The following is a 25,734-nucleotide window of genomic DNA, read 5'->3' as shown; positions in this document are numbered from 1 at the left end:
CTGAAGAAGCAACAGGGATAAGACATTTGAGAAACGTAGGACCATATTTTGTAGCGCATTGCCTCTGGCATTACGGGCCTGGCCATACAGGCTAATCAAAGCCTTGCACGTGTGGCCAGGCAGAACATGAAAAACAGTGAATGAAATTAAGCGAATGATGGGGCAGTTTAGAAAAGTGATTGTTCGGGCTAGTGGGAAATTCACAAGAGAGTCTATAGCGGACAAAGCAGGGACAAGACAAAACACAAGCGCTAACTTCCACTGACGCTTTTTTTTTCGTTCGAAATGTTTGATTTCACATCGTCAGCTTGATAACCCTTCTTGTGGCCCCCTGCTCTTGATTGTGCTTGCATAAACCCTCTAATACCCGTGCCACACGCGCACAAAAAATGGCAGTAAATGCTTAAGGCCTTAAGTTTGTTAATGCCATTATTTTCGGAGTTGGTGCTACACGTCCACTTTTAATGTCATTATCGAAAGTGACGATGACGACAACGCTTGCAAGGTAGTCAAAAGTTTCATCTGGATATAAACATTCCTAATGAGCAGAATATATCGGGAATGATGTTCAAATGTAATGTAAATACAATTTTACAGAACATACGGCTGTTTCTGCTTTACAAGTCGAAAAAGTAGCCATAAACTCGCATGTCAGCACATAAGTCGAGAGTACCAGACAATAAGGCTGTTTAAAATGGCGCTCTTCGGATCTAAAATGCGGCATAGATGCCTCATCTGACTGCAAGTTAAGAATTAACCATTTCTTACTGGTTAGGAAGTTGTTACTAACAAAGCTGCATGCTTTTCTGCGTGTGGAATGGGAACGAGAGTACGCATTGCACGGGCGAATGAGTTGTGGCGAACTCAGTAGGTCGCGAATGGCAGTAAGGCTAATGCCATTAAATTTCTGCGTGTGGCACCGCACGAATGCCATTAAAACTTAAGGCAGTAAGCACTTAATGACATTAAATCTGTCCGTGTGGCACGGGTATTAGTGCCAGTAAAGCGTTCATTGGAAGTTAGCGCTTGTGTTCTGTCTTGCCCCTGCTTTGTGCGCTACGGAACCTCCCATGCGGCACCATACGTAATGATCGGTGGAGGGGGAGGTAACAAAAATGCAACAAAACCAGTGCATACAAAACAGAGCTTACGGCCGTGTTCTGGACCTGAAAGCGATTAAAAGACAAAAAACACTTTATAAATAGACGGCTTGCTGTAAAGGCAAGGTAAAAAGAATAAAACATAAGCAAAACGGAGGACAGTCAACAATAACGCGATGACACGAAAACAAAGTGAAAACAGGATGTTTTAAGCCGGGTTGAGTCCGCTTGCTGGGTCTGAAATCAAGTGATGGATGATATTTAATTTTTCAGTAAACGCTATATTTGTACGCTACCAAAACAAACGTTTATGGGTGCGAAAATTGAAATCATAGGTTTTTGCGCCACTAGATTCGAACTCGTGGCGTGTACACCGAGAAGGACTATTTGCCGGCTTACGAAACGGAGTGAATGGCGGCGTAGCATAGCTTCCGGGATCCGCGCCGAATTCGGTGTCGACGCACGAAACTTCTGTTTGGGCTAGATGGTGCATAGCTATAAATGAAATGAAATTTAAGCGCACACGAAAAACGCACACAAGAGGAGATACACACAGGACAGGCGCTACGTGACGCACGAAATCGGCCGCTGGTCGCGCCACCAGTATTCTGTTTTTTTTATTCTTTTGCAAACTTATAAGAGCTACGTTTTCGATGAGACTGCCCTCTCTATTGTTCGAATGCCGTAGTCTGGCGATGCAGGGAAATTTCAATTCGTCCTCGGAGTCCCTTAAAGTAAGACAAGGGAAAGTTGGGACAGGGCACACACGGGCGAGGACAGTGGAAGCTTCATAACTGTTTCGCATGTTCACGTAAACGCAGATATAAGATACGAACAAGAAAAGCGGAGATATAGTCGTACAACAGTCTGTTTTGGCTAGCGACCAATCGCTAACATCTGGGAATTAATTTACAAGGAGTATTTAAAGCTAAACAAAATGATTTACTTCTCAGCGAATGTCTCCCTATTTATGCAAACGTGCAAGTGGAAAGGGCACCCTTTACACAACTCTTACAATACAATAGAATCGCTTTCTATTTTTGTACCAGTGTCTCGGTATTTCAACGTTTGTCGAGAGTGAATACAGAAAAAAAAAGCAAAAGCGGCAGCAGCAGCGACTACAAAGCACTTAGCGTCAGTGGCGCGGTGCTGTTTTTCATTTCTGTAGAGAATAATAGTTCCAAAGTCACAGGACTTGATGAAAATCCCCGCGTTTAAAAATGTCTAGTATAGTTCTACCCTTTTTGTTTTCCAGGTCTGTCTCACTGTCCCTAGGTGGTGAAGCAATGGCAGCTAAATGTGGAGCGCAAATAAATCGCCATGTTTTCTCTACACCGCGAAAACTTTCGCAACACTTGACTGTGTTTCACTACGCTACCAGCATTCATAAACTGCCGTTTTCATACTTTGTGCCTTTACTCGCCCAATACATTTTCCATATGCCACTTCTTCTCTCAGTACCAGCCACTACTATCGTGCATTCCTTGTTTTGTGATTATAACGTGTACTCTCTTTACACGTTCGCACATCTCGCTCTTGCATAATGTACTGCCCGCCACATTTTTTAAAAAGATGAATATGGCACACAAGTACCGCTCTGCGGCAGCACTGTCCGCGTGCCTAAAGTGTCTGCGTAGTGCCCGCTGTGCGCAGGATTCATCACAGTGTTCTCCAACTTCTTGCCGCGCCGTTACTTCTAGTTCTCCACTGCCTTCATCTCCGAGCGCACTAACTTGAGCGATGCTGATCCGAGGCACGACTACAGCTTTCCGCAAGGAAACCGCATCCTTTAGAGATTACCATAAATCACCTTCCGGGCCATTTCGCTTCCTGAAGCGGAGAGAGCGGACGCATTTGATGTCGTGGCTGGCGTGCTCGTATAAACGCTGCACGATAGCTCTTCGAGACGAATTTGACTGCTCGAGTGCGGCGTTGGCGAGCTCATATCGCCGCGTCCAAAGAGCGATGAATGAAGATAAAGCCAGACCGCGGATCGTCGAGACGAGCCGTAGATGCGATGCGAAGATGATTGATGACTCACTTCATGCAAGCATCCTTAGACTTAGTTGCGTTAGGTTAGGCTCATCGTTGTTCATGTAAGCAGTAATCAAACTGCGCTTATAAAACGCTTATCCTCTGCCACGCACTATGATGTTTTCTCTTTTCGACATGATTCTTTTATCGCCATCTACGTGATCAAGTTTTTAAGCTTGGATTTTTCTTCGCGCTCTTTATTTTATGGAAGTAGGTTCTTGTGCAGTTATGAACAGATTAAAATCATTTTCGAGCCGCCTATATCAGCACATTGACTACCCTACGTCAGGCAAATTCATTGAACCCTTTGAAGTCGACAAACAAAGGATCTAGTGGTTGACGGATTTAAGGTGAAATATTTACCCTTTCACCAGTTTATTACAAGCGCGTCTCGTCTCTTCCAATAAAGCTGCACCTAGTTTTGATATGCTGTCTGAAGAGCATATAGGGTATTGGTTGCTGGAGTATGTGTTCTTTCCGTCTTGAAAATATAACTTATAATACAGATTGCGAAAAGCAAGAACGATATGCACTGCTCACCGCCTTCCCCCAATACTCGCGGAAACAGTAGTCTCTAAACATTCTTATTCTACACCTGCACAATGTATTCAATGAATGCTCGTGATAATACACGTATAGTGCTAATAGCTCAGTAAACGAAGCTTTACAGAAGATAATCCAAAACATTAAATTGTGAAAAAGCATATTATTTGAACCTAACTTGTAATGCTTGTCCACATGCAGCAAGAGCCCAAAAAATAACAGATACTGGCAAAACTTTTTTTTTCATTTTTACTACTACGAACCAGAATCACAAATGCGACTTTTTCTGCATTTCTGCTTCGCATTCAAGGTCTTTCTTCTTCACCCTCCGCCTCCTTCACACACAAACAAAAAATTAGACGGAGAGAAATATTTAGTCATAAAAAGCAAACATATTTGCGAAACATTCGTTTTTATTTTTGTTTGTGCGTGCTAGGCAAGCCGCGTATACCGAGAGTTCTTGTGCGGCCTTCTGGACCGTTGATACTAACAGTTCAACAGCTATAATTGTAAACGCCACGATAAATTTCACAAAAATACAATTTTCTTCGACCTAGACGTGGATTTTTAGTGGCTAAGGCGTTTTAGTGGCTAAGGATCTCAAGGTCGCGGGGTTGAATCCCTGCTGCGACAAGCCCATTTTGAAGGAGAAGTCCTATGTGCTGTGTGATGCCAGTGCACGTTAAAGAATACAAGCTGGTTAAACTAATCTGGAGCCCTCACCTGTGGGTATTCTCACAGCTTATGTGAACCTTTAAAAAGTCAAACTTCACATAACATAACAATGCACAGCATAACATAGCGTGACCTAACACACAAGTATAACATACCATAACACAACATGGCTCAAATGATCAATTGGCCACTATTACATGTGACAATATGAGACCGCAAAACAGCAAGGGATTCAGCGATTGCTAGTAGCAGTAGTTGCGAGCAAGACTATGCACTTTTCAAAACTAAACTGTAAAATGGAACTGAAGTCTAACGTAACAGGCACATTTAGAAGTCATCTATCAACCATTATTGCCCCAATTTTTTTTTATTCAACTCGCGAAAATGAAGCAGATGAAAGTGGAAAGTCGGCACTTTTGCAACTGTACTACGGGCACATGTCAGTTCTCAGCGACTGAACTAGTATCGAAAATACAAAAGAAGGTTAGCATTAGCATCAGGACTCGAAACAAGTTTTCAAACATTCTTGCGCTGGGGCATAGATGAAAAATGTGCGATTCACTATAAAAGTTACGGTCCAGCATAAAAAGTAAATGAAAACAAGTGCAAGCAAAAAACATGCGAAATATTGCAGCTTGTACGAAAAGTAATAATGCTGATATTGTGGAAGACCGATAAGCCGTTTTAAAGTAGACCCTAAAATGACCGCTGCTAGAGGGGGAGAGACAGACAGGGGAGAAAACTAGAGAATTGCAAATATAGCCATTTCTTGTTTACGGCTGCTTCCGATGTGCTTAAGATCTTGTTTTCTTCCCGAAAAGCTTTGGTTTATTTTATTATTTTCGCCAAATTCGTATGCGTTCTTGGCGTAAAGGTTCAGAATGCGTTGACCTATTTTCGGCGTGCGGCCGCTTGAGTGAAGAAGCGGAAGTCAAAAAGGCCAAATTTGGGCCTTTCCAAGATGTCGGCGCACACAGTTTAGTGGGCAGTCATCCACCGCGTCAATACAACTGTCGATCATCTCTACATGCCTGCGGTGTTTTTGAAGCCCCGTAAACAACTTTAAATTAAGAGTTTATAAACTTGGTATTTACCGCTTTACTTGCGAAGATATTTCAGTAAGTTATGCCTACTAAGGTTGAATTATTCATTAAAACAAAACTCATAAGTTGCTAACTCAAGTGGATACTTGAAATAGATTACACGTATTTAGAAGAAGAGTATTCGTCTATTTTTCATATCTTTTACACTTTTTGTTGTTTCTATTTTCTCTACCAGCGGTAATGCGCTTGCCCTTCCATTGCGTTACTGTTTGCAAGCCATCAAGGGAAAAAAAGAGGGTGGCAGCTCACGAAAATCACAGGCGCTCTGCGCCAGTGACCTATTTGTCGTGTGCTGAGTGCCTGCGCTGTAGATGTTCCTTTTTTCTTTGCGGTGACTGGAGGGAGAGGGGGAAACAGTGACAGCTCAAGTGGTAGGAGATCGAAGCTGTAAGGTGCAGCGTGCCGTCGCTGACGTCAGCAGGCGCCTTGACACACACACACACACACACACACACACACACACACACACACACACACACACACACACACACACACACACACACACACACACACACACACACACACGGTATCAGTGATGGAACTGCACCACCGCTGGCGGAGACTGTGTTCAAGAGCAACGTGCTTCTAAGACGAGATTTAAAACATTTTTGTAACTACGATACCTTTTAATATACTGTAAGCGGAAGCTATAGCAGGCAAACAAACATACAAACACGTAGTTGTTCTCTCCTAAAGCGTGCTTTGTCGCAAGCATATGTTTAGTGCAACAAAGCTTGACTTTCAGGGCAACTGACAAAGGCGGTGCATAGGCAGTTAACAATAGGCAAGAGGGTCAAACGGGTTTTAGGGCGTTACTCGTGTGACGGCTTGTTAAAGGGGCTGTTTGAGCGTAACTTCCATATGCTCGAGTCATAATTACAGGAAAAAGAAGAGTGCAGGAATCTGCAGCAACATACTATTGGCGACAATAGTGTCTAGGACTTTGGGAAAGCATTTAGGCCCATAAGCGCCATGTTTGTGAGCAATGGCTACATTCCACTAGCATAGGTTAAAGAACCTGAGTTTGACTTTTGCTGCCAAGAGGGCGGCTCGATCCGGCGGCTAATAATAAAGTCACTGGCCTCGTTTGCGATATACGCATCCTAGAGACTTTTGTACCCACCTGCACTTTCCTTTACCGCACCCCCTTTGCGATTAAACACAGGAATGCAGTTTTCACATTTGCACATCGGAATTAAACGTGAGCAGCTTAATCTGAGTTCCGTTTCTATCTGCCAATATTACGTTCATCCTTGACACATTGTTGTCACCACGCCAGGTTGCTCTCGGGGCCGGAAAGATACGCTCCTCATTCAGAGAGGAAGTTGCCGTACACCTCGCACCAAACTTTGTTGTACTGCTGCTTCTTTGGAGGAGTAGTACTTTACAATCCCTGCTCGCCTCTTGTCGCGACTAAATGAGCGAGCATAAGAACAGTGGGCGACGGCTACAGGGAAGACTAAGGATTGCGTTGGTAACCGGTCCTGCTAGTGGTGAAGGCGAACTAGACCTTATGCACTCCTCGAGTAAAAAAAAAAAGAACCTGAGACACGGCAATATGAAAGAAACTAGGAAACAAAAAATTACAGTGAAATCCCAAGGACCAAACAGCACGCAAGCCAGCTGTCCAGACACTACTCACGTGGAAGATGTTGATCGATTTACGAAACTCCTCGGGGCGGAGTTTGCTCCGCGAGAGGTAGTTCACGAGCGTGAACTCGAGGAGCGCGCCGAAGACCATGACGGAGCAGGCGCCGATCCAGACGTCGATGGCCTTGATGTAGGACACGGGCGGCAGCTGAGTGCGCACGCCGGACGCGACGGTGGTCATGGTCAGCAGCGTGGTGACTCCAAGGGTGACCCGCGCGGGCGTCGCGTCCACGTTAAGCCAGAAGGAGACCCATGAGATCATGACGATCAGGAACGTGGGCAGGTACGTCTGGATCAGGTGGTAGCCGTTCTGACGCTCGAGCGTGAACGTCGCGTTCAGGAAGCTGAAAACGCCTGCAGAGAAGTAAAGGACTTTTGCGTTAGACTTCCATTACCCTACCTTACACGAAAACTTAGCAAAAATACAGGCATAACTTCAGTCCAGTTTCTGAACGTTGACCAATGGTGGTGCAGCCTCTCAGCCGGTCAGTCCATAATTAGTAGTGCCTAGCATCTTTTTCAACAGTCGTGCTACATGGGCGTTTCAAAAGACGTCGAACCGAAAGCTTTTAGATTATAATGACGGTCCTCAGCTGCTACACGTGGTTTATCAATGGTATACAGTTCAAATTTCATTCCAGCCAACAGAACACAACGAAGGCAATCGAGAGTTTCAAATTCATCCACAACAGACAAAAGGCATGCCTTCCTGCGCAATGTCTTAGCGCCATCACAAGGAAAACAAAAGTTTACGATATATGATTTCAGTCAAGAAGTCTTAGCACACATTATATACAATGTTCTCTCCATTTACTGCGACACATTTAGTTGCAGAATGTGGCGCATCTGGTGGTCATCTTCGGTTTCGTTGGCTTTGGATCCTGGCTGCCCGCTTTGGAGCGTTAATGCACTCTAGTAGCAACCCTCAAAAGCAGCCATCTTAAACAGAAAACTATCACAGGCGCTGCCTTTTCCTCCTTTTGTAATCGTAAAGTACCAGATACGACAAACACACAAATTGACCTAACGGGCAAAAGCAAAACGTGACCGCAGCAGCGCCGCCGAAATATAGGAAAATAATGTTGAAGTTCGAAACCGCCTTTTAAACTTGCCGTGTAGCACCTCAATATCCTGCCATGTCTGAATATCATTTGTAATCTCGACTGTTATTTCTGACTCAAGTTACTCGATCGCACCTACGCTTTGCACAGTCTCGAGAAGTTCGTCTGAGCACTTTAAGTGGCATGGAAGCTGGCTTACCTCTGAGTTTTGAACCAAACGGAGTGCCGGATATTGATATACTGTCCCTTACTGGAAAGTTTTGCAACTGATATAGAAAACTATCTCGGATTTTCTGCATGTCCATGCGGTGGCCTTCAAGGGCTACTCAACGCTAACAAAATTTTCGAAAGAGTAAACTATTGTTTTCAGTAACTTCCTCCCAGCTCCAGATATTGTAATATCATCAAAACTGCTACTGCAGACTGGGTGTCTCTGCCACCATGCAGCGGGCTTACCTTCCTTTTCCAGTACCTCATTAAATAGCTTCGCAAAGCACTAAAAAATTAGTGACCCCTAAAATTGCGCTCATGCTTTAACAGTGCAGACGAATGTAACTGCTCGCTTAAGCAGCCTTGAATGGTAACGACAATCATATGTGATGGCATGCGGGACAAAATTCTTGTTAAGTTGGCGGGCCACCTTTAGGCTACCCAAAACATTAAGGGTCGCATAGTAAGCTCACAAGCTGAAGAAGGGCGTAAGTTGTTCCTCTGATGACCTTATCAAGCTTAGACAACTCGAATTAAGCTTCAATGGTCCTGAAACAGACCGAATGCATCTGAAACATGTGTAAGGTGGGGTTTATTTGGAGAAGCTTCGTAACGGGAGCAGGACCAACAGCAGTCCGAGGTCAGCTAGTCCAGCCAGGAGCGTGCACCAGGCGATGGCCATGCGGCTCACGCGTATGCCCGTCGTCTTCCCTACACATGTCATAACAAGTGCTCTTTAGAAAGCACATATAAAATTGACTACACTTTCCTCTTTCGCGAGGCTCGCTGCTAGATTTCTGCTGTTTTCTTTCTGGCGATATTAAAATTCCATACTCTAACCGTAGCAGCGAAAACGTTGCCCCAGACGAAATTAGTGAATAGGTCCGAAGGCGTACCTGTGTCGATGGCCCTGTTGTAGTGTCCGTAGGAGTTGTGCACAAGGTCAAACTCGGGGATTTCAATAGGGCGTTCGAGCACGATTGGATCCGTGTCTTGCCACGAAATAGCCGTTTGTTCGATAGTTTGGGCATCTGGAAGAAGAAAAAAAAAATCCAGGATGAATCTGAGCGCATAACGCTTCTAGATACACAAGTGACCGACCCATGTCCAAGTCAGGGAATTCCGTACGCAAGCGTTCTACACGAGCTTACGTTAAGATAAACAACGGCACCAGCCTGATAAAACGCAAGTGTAGATTTTTCGCCAGGTATTTAGCATTTCCGTCATAGCTGAAGAAATTGTTGTTGTTGTTGTTGTTTATGGTGTTTAACGCCCCAAAGCGACTAAGGCTATGAGAGACGCCGTAGTGGAGGGCTCCGGAAATTTCGACCACCTGGGGTTCTTTAACGTGCACTGACATCGCACAGTACACGGGCCTCTAGTATTTCTCCTCCAAAGAAATTCTAGCCGCCGCGGCCGGGATCGAACCCGCGTCTTTTGGGTCAGCAGCCGAGCACCATAACCGCTGAGCCACCGCGGCGGCGAGCTGAAGAAATGTTATAAAGGGAACTTGACGGAAGGACTCCCCTCCTCCTTAAACTTCTTGTACTCCAAATTACTTGTAGAGCTCCATAGAAATCGTAACGGGAATACTTCGCCGCATGCACTTCTGGACCACCACTGTCCAACATAGCCCTGCGCAACAGAAGCATTTTTAGCTAATTGAGTCAGCCCGTGTAATTACTCCAAGTGCACTAGACGACTAACGCGATAATGAAGTTGAGTACAACACACTGATATAACCACAGTGATGGGCAGGATGTGGCTGTCAACGACGATGTTAATGGCAATTCTTCGTAACTCAGCGGAATATAATGAATAAAAAGAACTGTGGGACTTAAATATCAAAAGCAGCTGCATTTTTGCTTCTAGTGGACCTTTTTCTGTGTTGGAAAGATGCAAGCGCAGAATTATGCCTGTTGGGTTACTGGTAATTCAAGCGAGATGAGTTGTTCACTGTCCTGGTGGTACATCACGCGGCAAATACTTTTTGCGCTATGCCTCTCAATCAGCATGGATACTCAGCGATGCAACGGTCGCTAAATAGTTCTGTTGGCGGTTATCAAACTTTTTTTCCTTTTTTTTTTTTCTACGACTGAGCCGGTTTGTAGCGTGCACGTTGCTTTAAAGAAGCACAATCCGGTCAGTCTCCTCTCCTGCAATGCAAACGTCTTAAGGTACAGCGATTCATGCATGAAATAAATTGCAGCAACAAACAAGCGTTACGTGTATGCTGTGAATTTGAGTGACGGCTAAATACCTAGAACGGCTTCTGTTTTATTTCTATCTGTGCATATGAGGTTGAAGCATACACAGCACGCGCATTGTTTTCGTCTTACTCAAGGGAGGATGCCTCGGCCGCAGAGGAAAAAAATAAACAGGCACAGACTGATATCACCACCAGCAAAGTTTTTGAATGTAAACAACGCATGATTACGACTAGCTGAGTGGTCTTTGAATGCCGTTTTCAGAGTGGCAAAGTTGTTATCAAGGATAACCAAAGATTCCGTGCTAAGAATAGTGAAACTGTTGGAAATGCTCTCAAGGACAATTGGTCAGGATACCAAGAACACTCCATTTTTTTGAAATTCCCAATTTCACTCCACATTCTACACTTCTGTCCGTTAGCGCTTCAACCACCTCTCGACTATGGGCTACATGGACAGGCGGAGAGAAAACTGAAACTTTTAGCAGCTTTCATGCTATTCATACATTAACTAATAATCATGCTTGAACATTGTTCAAAATGTTTTCCTTGAAATTTGCACGTCATTTCTACAAATACGACAGCGTCCTGCAGTTATTGCACTCTGCTAATTTGAGAAGAGATGCTCCTGTAACCAGAGATTTTTACTGGAGCATGAGAAAAGCTTTTTTTCCTGGTGCTTTTGCCCTAACTCATCTAGCAACTACGCAGTATAATTCTTATTTGCACACACGAGCTCTCGAGATAAATGGATTATACTGCGCACCACGTTATACGGGCCATCTTCCGTGTCATTAACGCAGCGTTAGTGCCTAAGACTAATTCAGTCTGACTTTCTCCACACTGACCGAATCTCGTTGGAGCTAACCTAACAAAAAAAAACAGCGCGTAAAAGAAGATTGGTGCCACTCACACGGTCCCAGCAGGATGTGGCAGCGTTGCGTATCCAGCGGGAAGTGCTTGAAGGACATGAAGCAGGCGAGGCGCAGCGTGAGGCGCATGCTGAAGAGCACCTCTCCGTCGGGTCCCAGCTTGACCAGCTTGTTGGGCACGGTCACGTAGTGGAAGTTGGCCTCCTTCACGTTCCTGAAGAACAGGTCGGGCTTCCATATCTTGCCCATGATGTCCTCGCCGTTGATGGTGACCGGCGTGGTGACGCCGTACTTGCTCACGTTGAGCCGAACGTCCTGCCACGACTGGCGGAGGTAGATGTCCATGCCGTACTCCTGCGATACGACACACGTGAAGGCAACCAGCTCAGCACCAATGCAAGCAGACGAAGGTAGTGGAAGACGCTTCAATGGAAAGATGGCATCATGGTACGGCAAATTTAGGACGTCCGGAAGATCAAAATGAAGGGAAGAGAAAAATAAGTGACGCTTTAAAATTTCACACCGTTTTATTCGCATGTCGCCGTTCACTAGACGCTTCCTAGGTTATGCCATGAAGTCCGTATAAGTGCGTGCAATTACGTCAACACAAAGAGCAGATGAAATGCTCTGCATAATATTGTAAACTATTCGCAGTGCTTTGTGAAAACGAAGCTTTAAGGTAGCTGGGGAAGTTTTACTGAAGAGCACCGAAGATAAAACAACGATACTCTTTCAACTGCTCTTATTTGCAGCGATGAGGTTTTTGCCGCCCTATGTATTTCTACTACTACCGAGTTCACTTTTATTTTCATCTCGTCGGAGTCAGGACAACAGCGATACTACTATAAGCTGAGGCTGCGAAACTATCCAGGCTGCTTTGACAGACGCAAATGTGAAGCACGACTAAACCAGCCACCCTTAATGGGCAGGATCTGCAAGTGGCACGGCTTCATCTAGTCTTTCTCCTATCCTGCATAGTAACACAAACCGGTAGCTCCTGCCCTTCTAACTGCAGAGAAGCTCCGTCTACGGCGCAGCGTACCATGGCCTTTATCCCGAAGGGTAACAACACAGCTCCTCCTTGCGACAAAATATTTAGGAAACAGCTTCCGCTATTAGACTTCAGAGTGCAGAGTTTTCTGGTATTACCAGTCGATAAACTTCTAATAACGCCAATGTATTAGAATTCGACGGTCGCTTTGGGACAAAACTCGCAGGTGAGCAGACTACCACATCACTCGCACTATCCAGACGAAGTGCTAGGCACACACACTCACGCACTCTAAGGACAACCTTTACATGAAGCCACGTCATTCTGTTTGTTGCTCTCAACTGCATGGCTTTTTATTTTTAAATCGAGTGTACGTTTGGTCGAATCAATGAATATATGATGTGCAAGGGCGTAGTGCGCGCTGAAAAACTTCAAATCATACTTTTGAAAAAAAAAAAAAAACATTCCGAGAACTAAGTTGCCTCGACATTCTTGTGGAGGACGTACTGGCTATGTTTTCACTGAGGCGAACAGACCGTGTTACCTCACGAATGTAGCCTATGTCAAATTATTCACTGTCGCCAGAGGAGCTCTTATGATCACGACTGATTAGTGGCCCTGTCTAGCAAAAATAAATTGAGTTTTTTGCGAGTAATTTGCAGATGTGATTTGCAGAGTGATTTGCAGATGTGCTATGATTTGGTACTTTTTCCGTAATCTGAATGTTCTTCGATGTGGCGGTACAATATTATAACTGAAAATGTTAATCTAATTTTTAAAATAAAAAGTGCGCTAGAGGTCGTTCTCAACTTTGAAACTGATAGCCACCGCCTGGCTACAGAGTATAAACCTGATCTCTTTATAATGTTTTTTTCCTGCTGACATGCAGGTTCGGAGCCTGCTTGGGATTTCGCCCACTTTACGACGTCGGACGAAAACCTCAAGAACGCGCGTCGTTGAACGCTCTTCCTCGTTAACGCCTCAGTGACAAAGGTAACGAGAATCAGGGGATCCGGCGGAAGCGCTTTTCTGCTCCCCACTGGTCTCCTACCGAGTGAGGTGCCTTTTCCCCTGGCTAGCGCCGCGAGCACCCGCGAGCATTCCACGCGTTAAACCAGGCGCACGAACCACCGTGAACAGGCCCCAACCACGACGCGCGAGCGGGTTTAGCAGACGTGAAAAAAAAAAAAAAAGCGTGAGTCGCCACCGCTTGCTTTTCTTTCTTTTTGTTTTTCAGCGGGGGGAAGCGAAATAAGCCTCAGAGCGCGGCTGAATGTGACGTTGCCCAGCAGCAAGAAAAAAGAAAAAGAAACGCACCGAAACGACCCGCCCCCTCTGGCATCACTCGGCCGGGACGGCGACGCAGACAAATAGCTGGCTGGCTGCTTTCGACAGCGAAACGGCTTCCCTCGGTGGCTGGCGCCTCCGCTTCTGGCCGAGCGGCAGCGGGACAGGAACTATTCAGACGCGCGGCTTCTGCGATTCAAGCGCTGCTGCGGGTTCTTCCAGCGAATTCGCTGACCGTCTGACGCGTTCAAGCGCCGGGCTCATTTCCTTGGTGCACCCGTATCGTTGCTTCCTGCCGAGGCGGGAAAAAGCAGTTGGCGGGGTTTCTCATGCTGCGCCGTCCGCGTGCGCTATCATAACGACGCGGCTCCGCGCCGGGAGGCCCCGATTGCACCGGCGGTTGTTATTGCTAAGGCTTCACGACCTTCGTTGGCTATGTTAGGCTCTTCTAGGAACGCACCGGATTTCGACCTTGAGGTGGGAACGGACCCTGCGATTCGTTTCCGCCGCACTTCTTTGGGGTTGTAAAACACAAGGTCTTTTTAAGGAATACTCGTTCGGCGCGTTTTATAGTTTCATACCGCTCTTAGGTGCTATGGTATGCCCCTATGCCGGCGCGTGCGTACCCACGAGTCCTTGCACATTAAAATCCAGTGCAATATGCACGTACCCGCTCGCACCCGTTTTTCACTCGGCCCTTTGCGTTTATAGGCGGAGTTGATGGCTGCTGACTTTGCTCCTGCCCGTAAACAGGGCCATCATTGATGCCGGCGTTGTTGCGAATCTTGCAAGTGTTCTTACGGTTCCGCTTAAGGGACCTCAAAAGACTCTGGGGCGAATTTAAGTTGCCGTTTATCGATACATTGCAGCGTTGTGACGACAAACAGAACGTTATCACTGGAAACGGAGACTTTCTGAGTTATAAAATGAATAAAAAAACGAAACACAGGTGTCGCTGCCAACCGCTGTTTTCACAAGTAAGCTTCAGTGACGCTAACAGAGTTTAACCGAGGGTTTCTGAGGCTGGGACAAGCCATCAATCAGCTGTAAACGAGGACCACGCTGGTTTTTCTGGTAATAACGTCAAGAGTTTGAATTGAGTGGCGGGAAATTCAGCATTTTCAAATCCAACTTTTTGTGCCATAAACGCGTGTCTTCCTGCAGGAAAAACATCAAAAGAGCCGCAAAGAACCAAGTAGTCAATTTTTGCTGTGAAAAAAAGAAATTTGAATGCAGTTATCCTCGGTCTTCCTTCAATAGCACAAGCTCGTCACGTCCGACTCAAAAAAAAAAAAAAAAAAGAGACGCACTGCAACGCAGACCTATTCTGAGTCCACGACTGCGGTACTTCACACGTTTGAAAACGAAACAAGATTCACAAAAATCGCATTTCTGTGCGGCGCTGACAGCGTAACGGAGCCTTCAAGATTTCAGCCCCATCCCTATCGTACTTTTATTATAAGATGGGAAGGAACTAAAAAAAACAGTCACACATACTTAGGGAAGTATGGTGAGATTGCGCAGTTCGTAGACAAGCTTGTAGTGTTTGAAACTTGAAGTACTGGAAAAGTTGTTCCGTACACTTCGTGGGCGACCAGAAAAGCTTTCCGGCGAGGTGAAAAAACAACAACAGCGGAAACTCGAAAAGCACTCCTGTGCTACGCAATGCAACACGGGATGGCCGCGTGCAACTGAGTTGCAACAACTGAGTGCCCGCCGACTACCGATGGAGCGGCCGCGCTGCTAGAAACCGTCACCCATTTAAATGGCGCGCACGTCGCGCCGAAGCCCTGTCTCTCTTCGTTCGTCCGGCGTGCAAAGCGTGCGCTGCAGCGCTATCTTGGCGACAAGCTCGGCCAGGACGGCAAGATTCGACGGCTTCGCGGCTGCCTGATGGCGTCACACCAATAAAGCCAGCGGGTGACTGCGGAACACCGAAGCTCGTAGCGGCTGCGAAGATAGCTCCGAACCCACCTGGCCGACTCACTTCTCCGCGTACGTAACTGCGAACGGCTCGAGAACGCGCGCCTCCTATCATCGCCTCGGAACGGCAGCAGTGTTTGCGGGGGCGTGCCTCTCCGCGAAATTCTTTTCGGAAGCGCAAACTTACTTTGTGTCTCAGATAAACTTCAAACGACTTGGTTGCGTCGACACAGACGCTACTGGGGTGTGTAGCACTGCTGGAACCGTTGCTGGTGCGCGTTAGGGTTGTTTTAGAAGAGCGTGCGCCGGTTTGGACGTTTGCTCCGTTGCACAGGAGAGCGTACATTTAGAATGTTTTGTTTCAGTTTCCCACACGCAAAGAAAAAAAAGGTCATTGCTTAAAAGCAATGCAAAAGACGACGTACAAACGCACGGCGCCAGTGCTGGCCGTGAGCATTTCTTGTTTCCATCCTTTATCTTTGGCGCTCTTCTTGAGCCGCTGAACGACACCAACTCGCTCATCTTGTTTTATTTACTGAAAGAAAATGCCCGTCCTAGAGGTTATGTAGTTGCTGCAATATGGTGTAGTAATCACAGGTCTCCGCATTCGATCCCGGCTGTGGCGGCCGTATTTCGACAAAGGTGAACTCGAAAACCTTCTCGCGTGCACCTGCATTTCGAAGCCTCGTAGGGGCCCATCCGAACGATGTTTCACATAATTCGCTGTTGTAAACTACCACAGCGTGCCACGAAGCATAACCTTATGAAATAAATTCTCGTTAAATTCTCGTATCTCGTTGACACACATTAGGGACACTGGGGCTTACTTTACGGCGTTGACTGTTAAAGCGATGGTTTTTGGCTTCCACGCAGTGATAATCTTCATCGGGCCCATGCAGCGTCTGCAGGGTGGTCCAAACGACAACTACTACTAAGTCATTATGCAGTCATGGTCATGTGAGCCTCCACGTCACGATGTAGCACTCAGCTGATACCCGAATTCAACTAGGGATTTAAACGGGGTCATGTTGCCAAGACTGAATGTGTGACCTGCTCCGAGAGGGGCAGATCTCTCCCAGAATGCTTGGTTAAAGGACTGGCCACTATTTTGGGTTCGGAAAAGGAGACACAGACATGGTTACTGGAAAACAGACCTTTAGGCGTGACCAAAGTGTTTTGGGCGACTATTTGAGCACTAAAGGCTCATTTGTCACCTGGCTTTTGCATGCACGCCAAGTGTCGTAATCGGAGTCTAACTCAGCCTGTGTGAAGACTCGCTGTCAGTAGCCAGTATGTGGAAATTGGGAGCAAACAGCATCAATAGTGCTTCCTCCATCTCCGACCGAAAGAAAAAGAAAACTTTGAAAATAACCACACCCGAGTGAAGAAATTGCTCGCCTTAGCACAAGGTAAGAACAGCACAGAGTAAAACGCGCCAGCGTTAAGCGAAACATGTCATGTATCTTTTTTGTTTGTCTTTAACGCAGTCGACCAACCTCAGAGGTATTCCCAGTGACACCTTCGACAAAGTTTTTTCGTAGCAAAAATGCAAGCGAGTACCAGCTTCAAAGATTTCAGGCCCGCTCCCATCAATTTCAAAAAGCGGGTTGTTCTGGCTGTGCTGAAGGGCGAAGTGTGCGGGTCATGGAAGAATGTTCAAGAAGCTTCATACTTTCGCAATTGGCAGATAACCAAGAATATTTTTTTTTTTCGCCATTTTGGCCTGCCCTGTGACTAATAGGACGAAAGCACCAGTTCGAAAAACAGGGAGATTACGAGGTACGTCAAGCGACACCAATTACATCATTTCCACGGCTCCTAAATCTGGAGGATGACATGCAACCTTTTTTTAATGAGAAAAGAGCACTCCGGCGCCTCACACGAGTTCTCTTCCCTCCGTGGGCAGTAACCGTACCCCGCGGTGTTACCCGCGCAAAAGAGATTGCGCTTCGGAGGATCCAGTTCGGGGTTACCCTCACTCCAGCGATAACTGGAAAGTGGCCAAAATTTCGAGACTTATATCCCCCCCAGGTGTCCATGGAGCCTGCAAATCCCGGAACACTGGGGCCAATATCTGCTACCTGCTCTTCGCTTGCCCCACGCTGAATCCGACCAGAATCAAGCACCTTACGGCTGTGCAATCCTTCGTCATAAAGAGCTTGAACTCAGATACCACATAATCGCTCACTCCTCAACGTCATTAGACAGGCCAGCCTTTCGTCATTCATTTAACCATCATTTTCCCTCAACCATCATTAATTATCCCCTTTATGCTCTTAGTCAATAAATGTCGCCTTAAAAAAATAAAACGGGAGGTCGAACTAGATCAGCTTGAGTTACAGAGGTTTATTGCACATTTACTACTTGCAAATTCACGCCGTTCTTGCCTGATGCCGGCTACAGCAGATCACAAGCACGCTTGTGTGACTGACATCGCCCTTTTCTCTCTCATATTCTCGGACGTGTGCAGTTGCTTAAAAACAGCTTACCATGCTGTTGGCGTTGACTGGTCCTATGCTGTTGACATAAATGTTGACTTTGACGTACGTTGGCGTCCCTGAAAGGAAAAACGGAGCACAAACAATGAGATGGGGACTGACACTGTCAACACTGAAAAGCGAGGTTCATGACCTCCGTAATATTTCTGTTTTCATTTGATTTGCCGACAGATACGCCAAAAACAAACAGAACTACATTTCGGTAGCGAAAACAAACTGTCGTGTGGAACGTCATCAGATGCAGTTTTTCAGAGCTGTAGTCGCGGGTTAAGGCCACGACACGACGGCCATTATTTTCAACACAATATCCATCTTTCTGTGGAGAGAAGGGGACAGAGGGGAGAGAGAGACTACGTCATCGCTGGCGTGGGCGTTTAACAAATGGCCGGTAATGGCTGCTTGCAGTTCTTTCCCTCGCAGGGTAGAGGGGCAGCGAGCTACCCTTTCATCTGATGAGTTTAAAGGCACCAACACAGGAAAGGCATAACCCAGTGGGAACCAGAATTCGCCCAGGTCGATTGATGGCGCCCCGAAAGTTTGAGCCCGGCCCGGCGAGCTTTCAGCGGCAGAAGCGAGCTAGGTAATTGCTTCGCACGATACGTCGGGCGTCGTCACCGGCTGAGCCAGGGTAAATCAGAAGCGCAACGAATGACTCCAGCAGCCGTCTGCCCGCAAAACGAAATCGATAACAAAATAGGAAGTTGCGCACCCTGGGCTCGGTAAAAGAGCAGCAAACACCCATGCCCAGCTGTGTAGATTAGCTGAGTGAAGTTCGCACTTGGAAAGCAATTACCGAGGTTGATTATTTTTATATCCTACCTGCAGCAGTCAGCCCGTATAAAATTAGAATTTATTGCCTGCTTCTTCGAACAGTAGCTTTAATACCTGCCGATGAGTTTTAACTGCGCATGCCGTTATTCGGGACGGGCGTAAACCGCAACACGTTGTCAGAGGGAATGATTCCAATCGATACGTTGCTTTCTTTCCAAGCATTTTCTTATTAGACCTGTACATGCCACTGCGGTTGCTCAGTGGTTACGGCGCTGGGCTGCTGACCCGAAAGACGCGGGTTCGATCCAGGCCGCGGCGGTCACGTTTCAATGGAGGCGAAATTCTAGAGGACCGTGTACTGTGCGATGTCAGTGCACGTTAAAGAACCCCAGGTGGTCAAAATTTCCGGAGCGAAATTTACGGAGTTCCTCATGGCCTGAGTCGCTATGGGATGTTAAACGCGCATAAAAATAAATTATCTTTAGGCCTGTGTTGAGTAGTCTCATCTCCACGCAAACCCATCTGCGCGCACGGCGGACACAGTCTTAAAGCTAGGCGGCAGTGGAACACACACTTACGGAATGCGTTTTCTGGTGTCGTTTTCGTGCCAGTTTTTTGAGTGAAAATGTTTAGTACAGCAGCTGTTTCGTCTATATATACTTGCAGTTTTCTTCTAGTCGCGGAGAGGAGTTGCAAAAGATTTCTCTTCCCCTACCTTTGTCCTATATATAATACTGCTGCTCTTAGAATGTCAACAGAACAAACCATAACACAGCCAACAAACGCCATCCGTACTTCTAGCTCTGCTGTGGACACATTCACTTTAAACTGCAAATATGAACTGGACACTGCGGTGAAATCGACGAGGTTCCCCGGTGTGTTTATTATTGCGAAAGCAATACTGCTCGCAGTTTTAGCCCTTCAGCGTCATCCAGGCGGTGTAACCACGTTTGACCTTTAGCATGACCTCCGCTGTGACGTCACGCCAGACGGAGAGAGACAGAACCCCAACTCGTCTCGTCGCGGTCGTCCCAGGTAACCACGGTGCGCCGAGCAGCAGCTGCGCGCCGCTGCCGCGAGGAGGCACTCGCTGTGATGACGTCACGCTAGACGGAGAGAGAGACAGAGCCCCATCTCGTCTCGTCGCGGCCGTCCCAGCGTAACCACAGTGCGCCGAGCAGCAGCTGCGCGCCGCTGCCGCGAGGAGGCACTCGCTGTGATGACGTCACGCTAGACGGAGAGAGAGACAGAGCCCCATCTCGTCTCGTCGCGGCCGTCCCAGCGTAACCACAGTGCGCCGAGCAGCAGCTGCGCGCCGCTGCCGCGAGGAGGCGCTCACTGTTATGACGTCACGCCAGACGGAGGGAGACAGAGCCCCAACTCGTCTTGTCGCGGTCGTCCCAGCGTAACCACGGTGCGCCGAGCAGGAGCTTCGCGCCTCTGCCGCGAGGAGGCGCTCGCTATGATGACGTCACGCCACACGAAGATATATCGAGCTCCGACCCGGCTTGTCGCAGTCGTCCCGGCGTAACCACGCTGTGCGTTTCAGCCAGGCCATGTCGTCCGACATGCACAAGGCAAGGCTGCAACGATCCGCTCAAGCTAGGAAACGACGGCGGGCTGAAGAAACGGATGAAGTTGCTTTCGCAATTTCCGGGCTTATCCAAGCTGATCCTGTGCCAATTTTTTTTGTTGACCTTCGGAACGGAGGTTGCTACTGCGGACCAGCGTTTCTTTTTTTTGGCGTTGACGGAATGACGACGAAACAAAGCGGAATTTAAACATATAGAGCAGACAGCGGATTATAACGTTCCTTATCGACAAGCCTGCCTTAGCTAACCTTGTCGAGCGTCCCAAGAGGAATTATAAGGTTTGCCTGTCTCGATTTGTCAGAGATTTTCAAGATGGAATATTGCTCAGAAGGCGGCTCTGTTACTCTTCACACTATTCCGAGAGAGAGGAAAACAATGACTCTCCAGCTTGCACTGAGTCGGGAAGTAGAAAAAAAACGCGTCTAGGTGAGGAGATTCCACGAAATTAAGCAAGTAGAGAGCTTAAACCTTTGCACAGACGTTCTGCACCGTCGCGGAAGGGAACCAAAGAAAACAAAATGTCACGAAACATTTATGCCCCTTGAATAGTGTATGAGAGCGAAGACCAAGAGCTGCCACGAAGGAGAGCCCTTGTTTGAGCAGTCGAGGCGAATGAAGCTGAAAGCGTTTTTATGTTTCTCACCCTCAAGAGGGATGATCGATATCGTTTGGCGCCGTCATAATCCAGCTCGGGGCTCGAATTTGGCGCCTACACCAGCTCGACATAAAACGGCTTGAGTTATATCCACGCTTGGAAACATAGGATTGGTTAGAGTTATTAGTGCACAGCTGGAACATCTATGGAGGCGCTATTTTAAAGTGAATCACTAAGAGACACGCCAACGGCGGGCATTCAGTTTCTCCCAGAAACCCCAGGGAGACTAATTTCCGCTTTTTTTTTCATTTTACGGCACGTATATACTCTGAGTTTCTTGATAGTGATAAGTAAACTATCCAATGCCATTCGGCCACTTTGACCGTTAGGAACTCTCCGACGGTACTCACGCTAGGGGAAATAGTGCTCTGCCCCCCCCCCCCCTTCTCTCTCTCTTTCTCTCCGTGAAGCGTATGATATTGCACTGCAACCAATTTTACACTCAAAGTGCACTGCAATTGTTTGCACTCAGGTGAATACAACGGTCTATGGAAGAAAGCAGAAATTCTGGTATTTAACTTGATTGCTGGTGAGCTATAGTTTTCCACTAAAGGGTTCTTCCTGCCCACGTACTTTTATTTAGAGTACAGTGGTTGGAGCTATGACCTCGTGTTCCTTTGTAACACCACTTTCATTACCTGGTCACAAAAGCTTATTTACATGCGATATACTCCAGGTGTGCGTAGCTCATAATCGCATACAATAAACTTTTGTACCGATCCAATCACTGTTAGAATGCAGGCGAGCGAGCATATTACGACCATTAGATGGAGCCTCACGCGAATGCCAATAACAATGACATGTGCTTTAGGTCTGAGGTTTTATCGGGGTTTTAACGTTCCAAGGCAACTTAGGCTATGAGGGACGCCGTAGTGGAGAGCTCCGGAAATTTCGACCACCTGGAGTTGTTTAACGTGCACTGACATCGCACATACCTGCCGTGTGCAGCAGCATCGTAAACTAAGCTTTTTATTTGCTTGCTTGGAGGGGATTGCACTAACTGACAGAATTTAAAACCCCCCCTTACGTGTATTCCCCATGCACTGCACTTTTTTCCGCATGCGATTATCCCCTGCAGGACAATTGGACTCTTCAAGGAACTTCAAATCTTTCCAGCCATTCCACTTTTATCTATATTCACCCGTTTCAATGAACGCATGTTTTTATTTTTCAATTCTTTTATTTTTACCATTTTAAAGCACCCGTCTCTTCCCGCCTAGCACTTTGAAAACTTCTCTACAACGCTGACTAGCACGTCAAAGTTGTTTTGAACACTAGGCAAAATTATCTGTTTTTCAATAAAGATCTTCTTTCTTTCTCGGTCCGTTACGCAAAGAACAACAGGCACTTCGTGTGGAAGGACTTGTTGAGGTGCCTTCGTGTGCAGAAATTCGTGCACATTTTACGGATACAGCATGGCCGCCAGCAAAATGTATCGGGTGTCTCAGTGAAGCCCGCGAGTAATCTACAAGCTTAGGCTTTCGAAAGCACAAAGACAAATTTTACGTCATAACGACACTAGTGATGGCGCACATCGAATAGCCAGTGAATAACGGTAACTACTCTGCTAGTTCACTAAGTTCTAGTAGTACGTCCTTAACCATTGCAGTTAGGCTCCACGTAATTAGAAGTTTGTGGCCACCGGTTAGGAACTGCCGAATGAATTTTGAGAATTTCAGAAGCCAGTGCTCCCTCCAGTACGCGTGACTCAGCTGCGCACGTGTTACATGAGCTGTTGCGTCCTGCCCGGTCAGGTCGGTTGGAGCACCGAGCAGCGGTCCGAGCGCGACTAAGAACGCCACATGATTGGTGCGTCTACGTGTGACGTGTACTAGTGGGCGTGACTGCTTTAGCTCCATGGAATGACAAGCGGGATGGCTAACATTTGCTGCGCCTCAAAGCTGATCGCATTCGTGTTTTTTATACTTGAAACAGATCTAGCTAATACTAAAAGTCAGCAACAAATTTCTTATTGCAACCAGACGCCTAAGCGTAATAGTCAAAAGTTATCTATGAGAGTTCAACAGGCCAGCAAAACGGTTAACACAATTGACCTGTTTTATAATATCTGCCACCATTCTCATTACTATCCACGAAAGCCACGTTTATAGCTAAAGAAGCTCGTTTTTTTTTTTTTTAGTTACTGGCGTGCTTAGAAGGAAGACCCGATATTTCACCTTACCCTCTGAAGTAAAGCTGAATTCCCGTTGCACAAGGTACTCTTATCTAATCGGACAATGTGAGGGTTATTTAAGTGCAGAACTCTAGTCATTGATGGCACTATATTATATAGTTCTTCTTTCTTCAAAACCGAACACACAACAGAGAATCAACAAAAAAAAAAACGAAAACAATAAAACAACAAAAGCCCTGTCCGTGGAATCCGGGTGTTAAGAGCTCTGTATACAGATAGATGTAAAGCAGTTAGGACCTCTTGAAATACCCTTTAATAAATCGCTCATTTGAAGTAGTTTCTCGCTGTCCGATCTGCTCTATTCTCTGCTTCTCCTTCAAACCCCTTATTTCCTTTTCTAGCAATCTACTTTACTCGTACATGAGGTCCCATAGCGCAAAAAGCAGGGCAAGACAGACTACAAGCGTTAACCTCTACTGAACCTTTACTAGCTTCGAGGAATGCCTAGTGACAGGGAAAAATGAAAATAAAGAACAAGAGAGATACATAATTGAAGCCTTTTTAATGAAAAAGGTTGGGATTGGAAACTGTGTAAGGAGTCTATCGCTATCAACAAACGACATTGCATTCTTGAAAAGGCACTGTACAAACCTGTGAAATGTGCTTACTTCTTTTTAGGCTTTCTGTTTGTTGCAATTGGTTTAGCTTTGTTTTTGTTTTGAAGATGTCCGATTTCACACCGTCAGCCTTTGTAAATTTAATGTGTTTTCCCCTGCTCTTGATTTGTACCTTCATGAACCTTCTAAACGGCAACACAGCGTTCAGTGGAAGTTGTCTTGTGCCTGCCTTTTGCGCAGTGGAACCTCTCGTGAATTACCCACTAGCCGGAACCATCACACTTCCAGGCTACTTTACCTGGACTCTTTTTGCCCCGCATGTTTCGCACTGGAGGGATATAAGATGAATTGCAGTGTGTCGCAAGCTTTCTTCTTATTGCGTGCAAAAACTACCAATGCGTTCGACTTATTCAATCGACTGCTTCTAATTTCATCAAGAATGCTGCGAAGATTACTCTTGTTCTTTTTTTTTTTTTGGAAGGCATCGAAAAAGGATTTTTTGCTCAATCTCTTCAACCATGCCATCGATTTAACGTCTGCTTATCAGAGTTTTTTATTCCATTGCATTCGTGAAAGTTTTCGCTTTTTTTTTTCATCCTCCCTGGCACAAAGCCCTTCTACCTCTGCACTCTGCTCTACTCTACTCTACTCTACCTCTACCTTTCTACTGTAGAAGGTTTATAGTTATGGGCACGTTCATTATTCATGGTCAATCAGAAAAACCAGCAGAAAATACTGCGCATAATGAAGAGATAGAGACAGGACAGGGAACACACCGCAGCATGAACAGCTAAGCATAGCAGTGTCATGCCTAAGCATCCTCTGTTTGTTCCGTCTTTTCGGTTGGTTTTCCATTTCAGCTACCCTTCTACCTTTTCTATTGTATTTACAAGTTCGCCACCCATAGTATATGCACTGAAACTCTACATGTACCTGAGCCGCCGCTGTGGCTCACTGGTTATGCTGCTGACCGGAAAGACGCTGGTTCGATTCTGGCCGCAGCGGTCGCATATCAACGGAGGCGAAATGCTAGAGGCCATGTACTGTGCGATGTCAGAGTACGTTGAAGGACCTCAGGTGGTATAAATTATTTGGAGCCCTTCACTACGTCGTCCCTCATAGCCTGAGTCGCTAAGGGACGTTAGAGCCCCTGAAGCCAAGCCAAGCTACATGCACCTCAAAATTCTCCTTACCCATCTCTTATTCATGCCTGTCTCAGCCTTTAATAAATGGCCCTCACTTTTTTTTAGTGTCTTCAGTAGGGCAATTGAAATTCGCACGCTCACCCTTGGCTCAGCACTCACTTCCTCGCGCCATGGATGGATAGATGGACGGATGGATAGGAGCGCCCCCTTTGAAACGGGGTGGTTGCAATTTCCACCATGCTCAGCTTTTTTTCTCTATTTTTGTTCAACGGTATTGTTAATTCTCAGTGAGATTCCCCATCTTCTTTCACTACGGTTTCCTACACTTCTAACCTGATATCACCTATCTGCTTTTCAGCCACCAATCCTCCAATCGCTTTTTGCTATCTTGCACTGCAGATTTATTTACATGACCATTGTTATCTTTAAACCCTAGGGCCTCAGGAAGAGTGACTGTGCCTGCATCGACATCCGGATGGATACCATCACATTTGAGTATGAGCTGTTCAATTGTTTTTACATATCTATCACACACAACACATGTGTCATCATCTTCGTTGAATTTTTTTTTTTGTAGCTGCGCGTTCTAGGACACCCTGACCTAGCTTCAAAAAGTAGGTCACTGTCTTTTGAGTTATCATAGAAAAAATTGGCTGTGGGCTTAGCT

The 25,734-nt window shown here is 46.3% G+C and overlaps 1 protein-coding gene across 3 annotated transcripts in view; it reads right to left on the bottom strand.

Moving 5' to 3' along the window:
• LOC149339059 (glycine receptor subunit alphaZ1-like) overlaps positions 1 to 25,734 on the bottom strand; it is a 176,152-nt gene that overhangs the window by 7,373 nt on the left and 143,045 nt on the right. For all 3 annotated transcript variants that reach the window (XM_089547880.1, XM_089547879.1, XM_089547881.1), the window contains exons 4-7: positions 18,145 to 18,212; positions 11,496 to 11,808; positions 9,273 to 9,407; positions 7,098 to 7,459 (exon numbers count right to left, since the gene is read on the bottom strand). In XM_089547880.1, the coding sequence (XP_089404006.1) occupies positions 7,098 to 7,459; positions 9,273 to 9,407; positions 11,496 to 11,808; positions 18,145 to 18,212 (878 nt within the window). The remainder of the gene's footprint in view (positions 1 to 7,097; positions 7,460 to 9,272; positions 9,408 to 11,495; positions 11,809 to 18,144; positions 18,213 to 25,734) is intronic.

Source organism: Amblyomma mixtum, chromosome 6 (assembly GCF_055824585.1).
Source record: "Amblyomma mixtum isolate Tamu chromosome 6, ASM5582458v1, whole genome shotgun sequence".
NCBI classification, from domain to species: domain Eukaryota; kingdom Metazoa; phylum Arthropoda; class Arachnida; order Ixodida; family Ixodidae; genus Amblyomma; species Amblyomma mixtum.
Note: the sequence above shows the minus strand (reverse complement) of the source record. Positions and strands in the feature narration are given on the sequence as shown.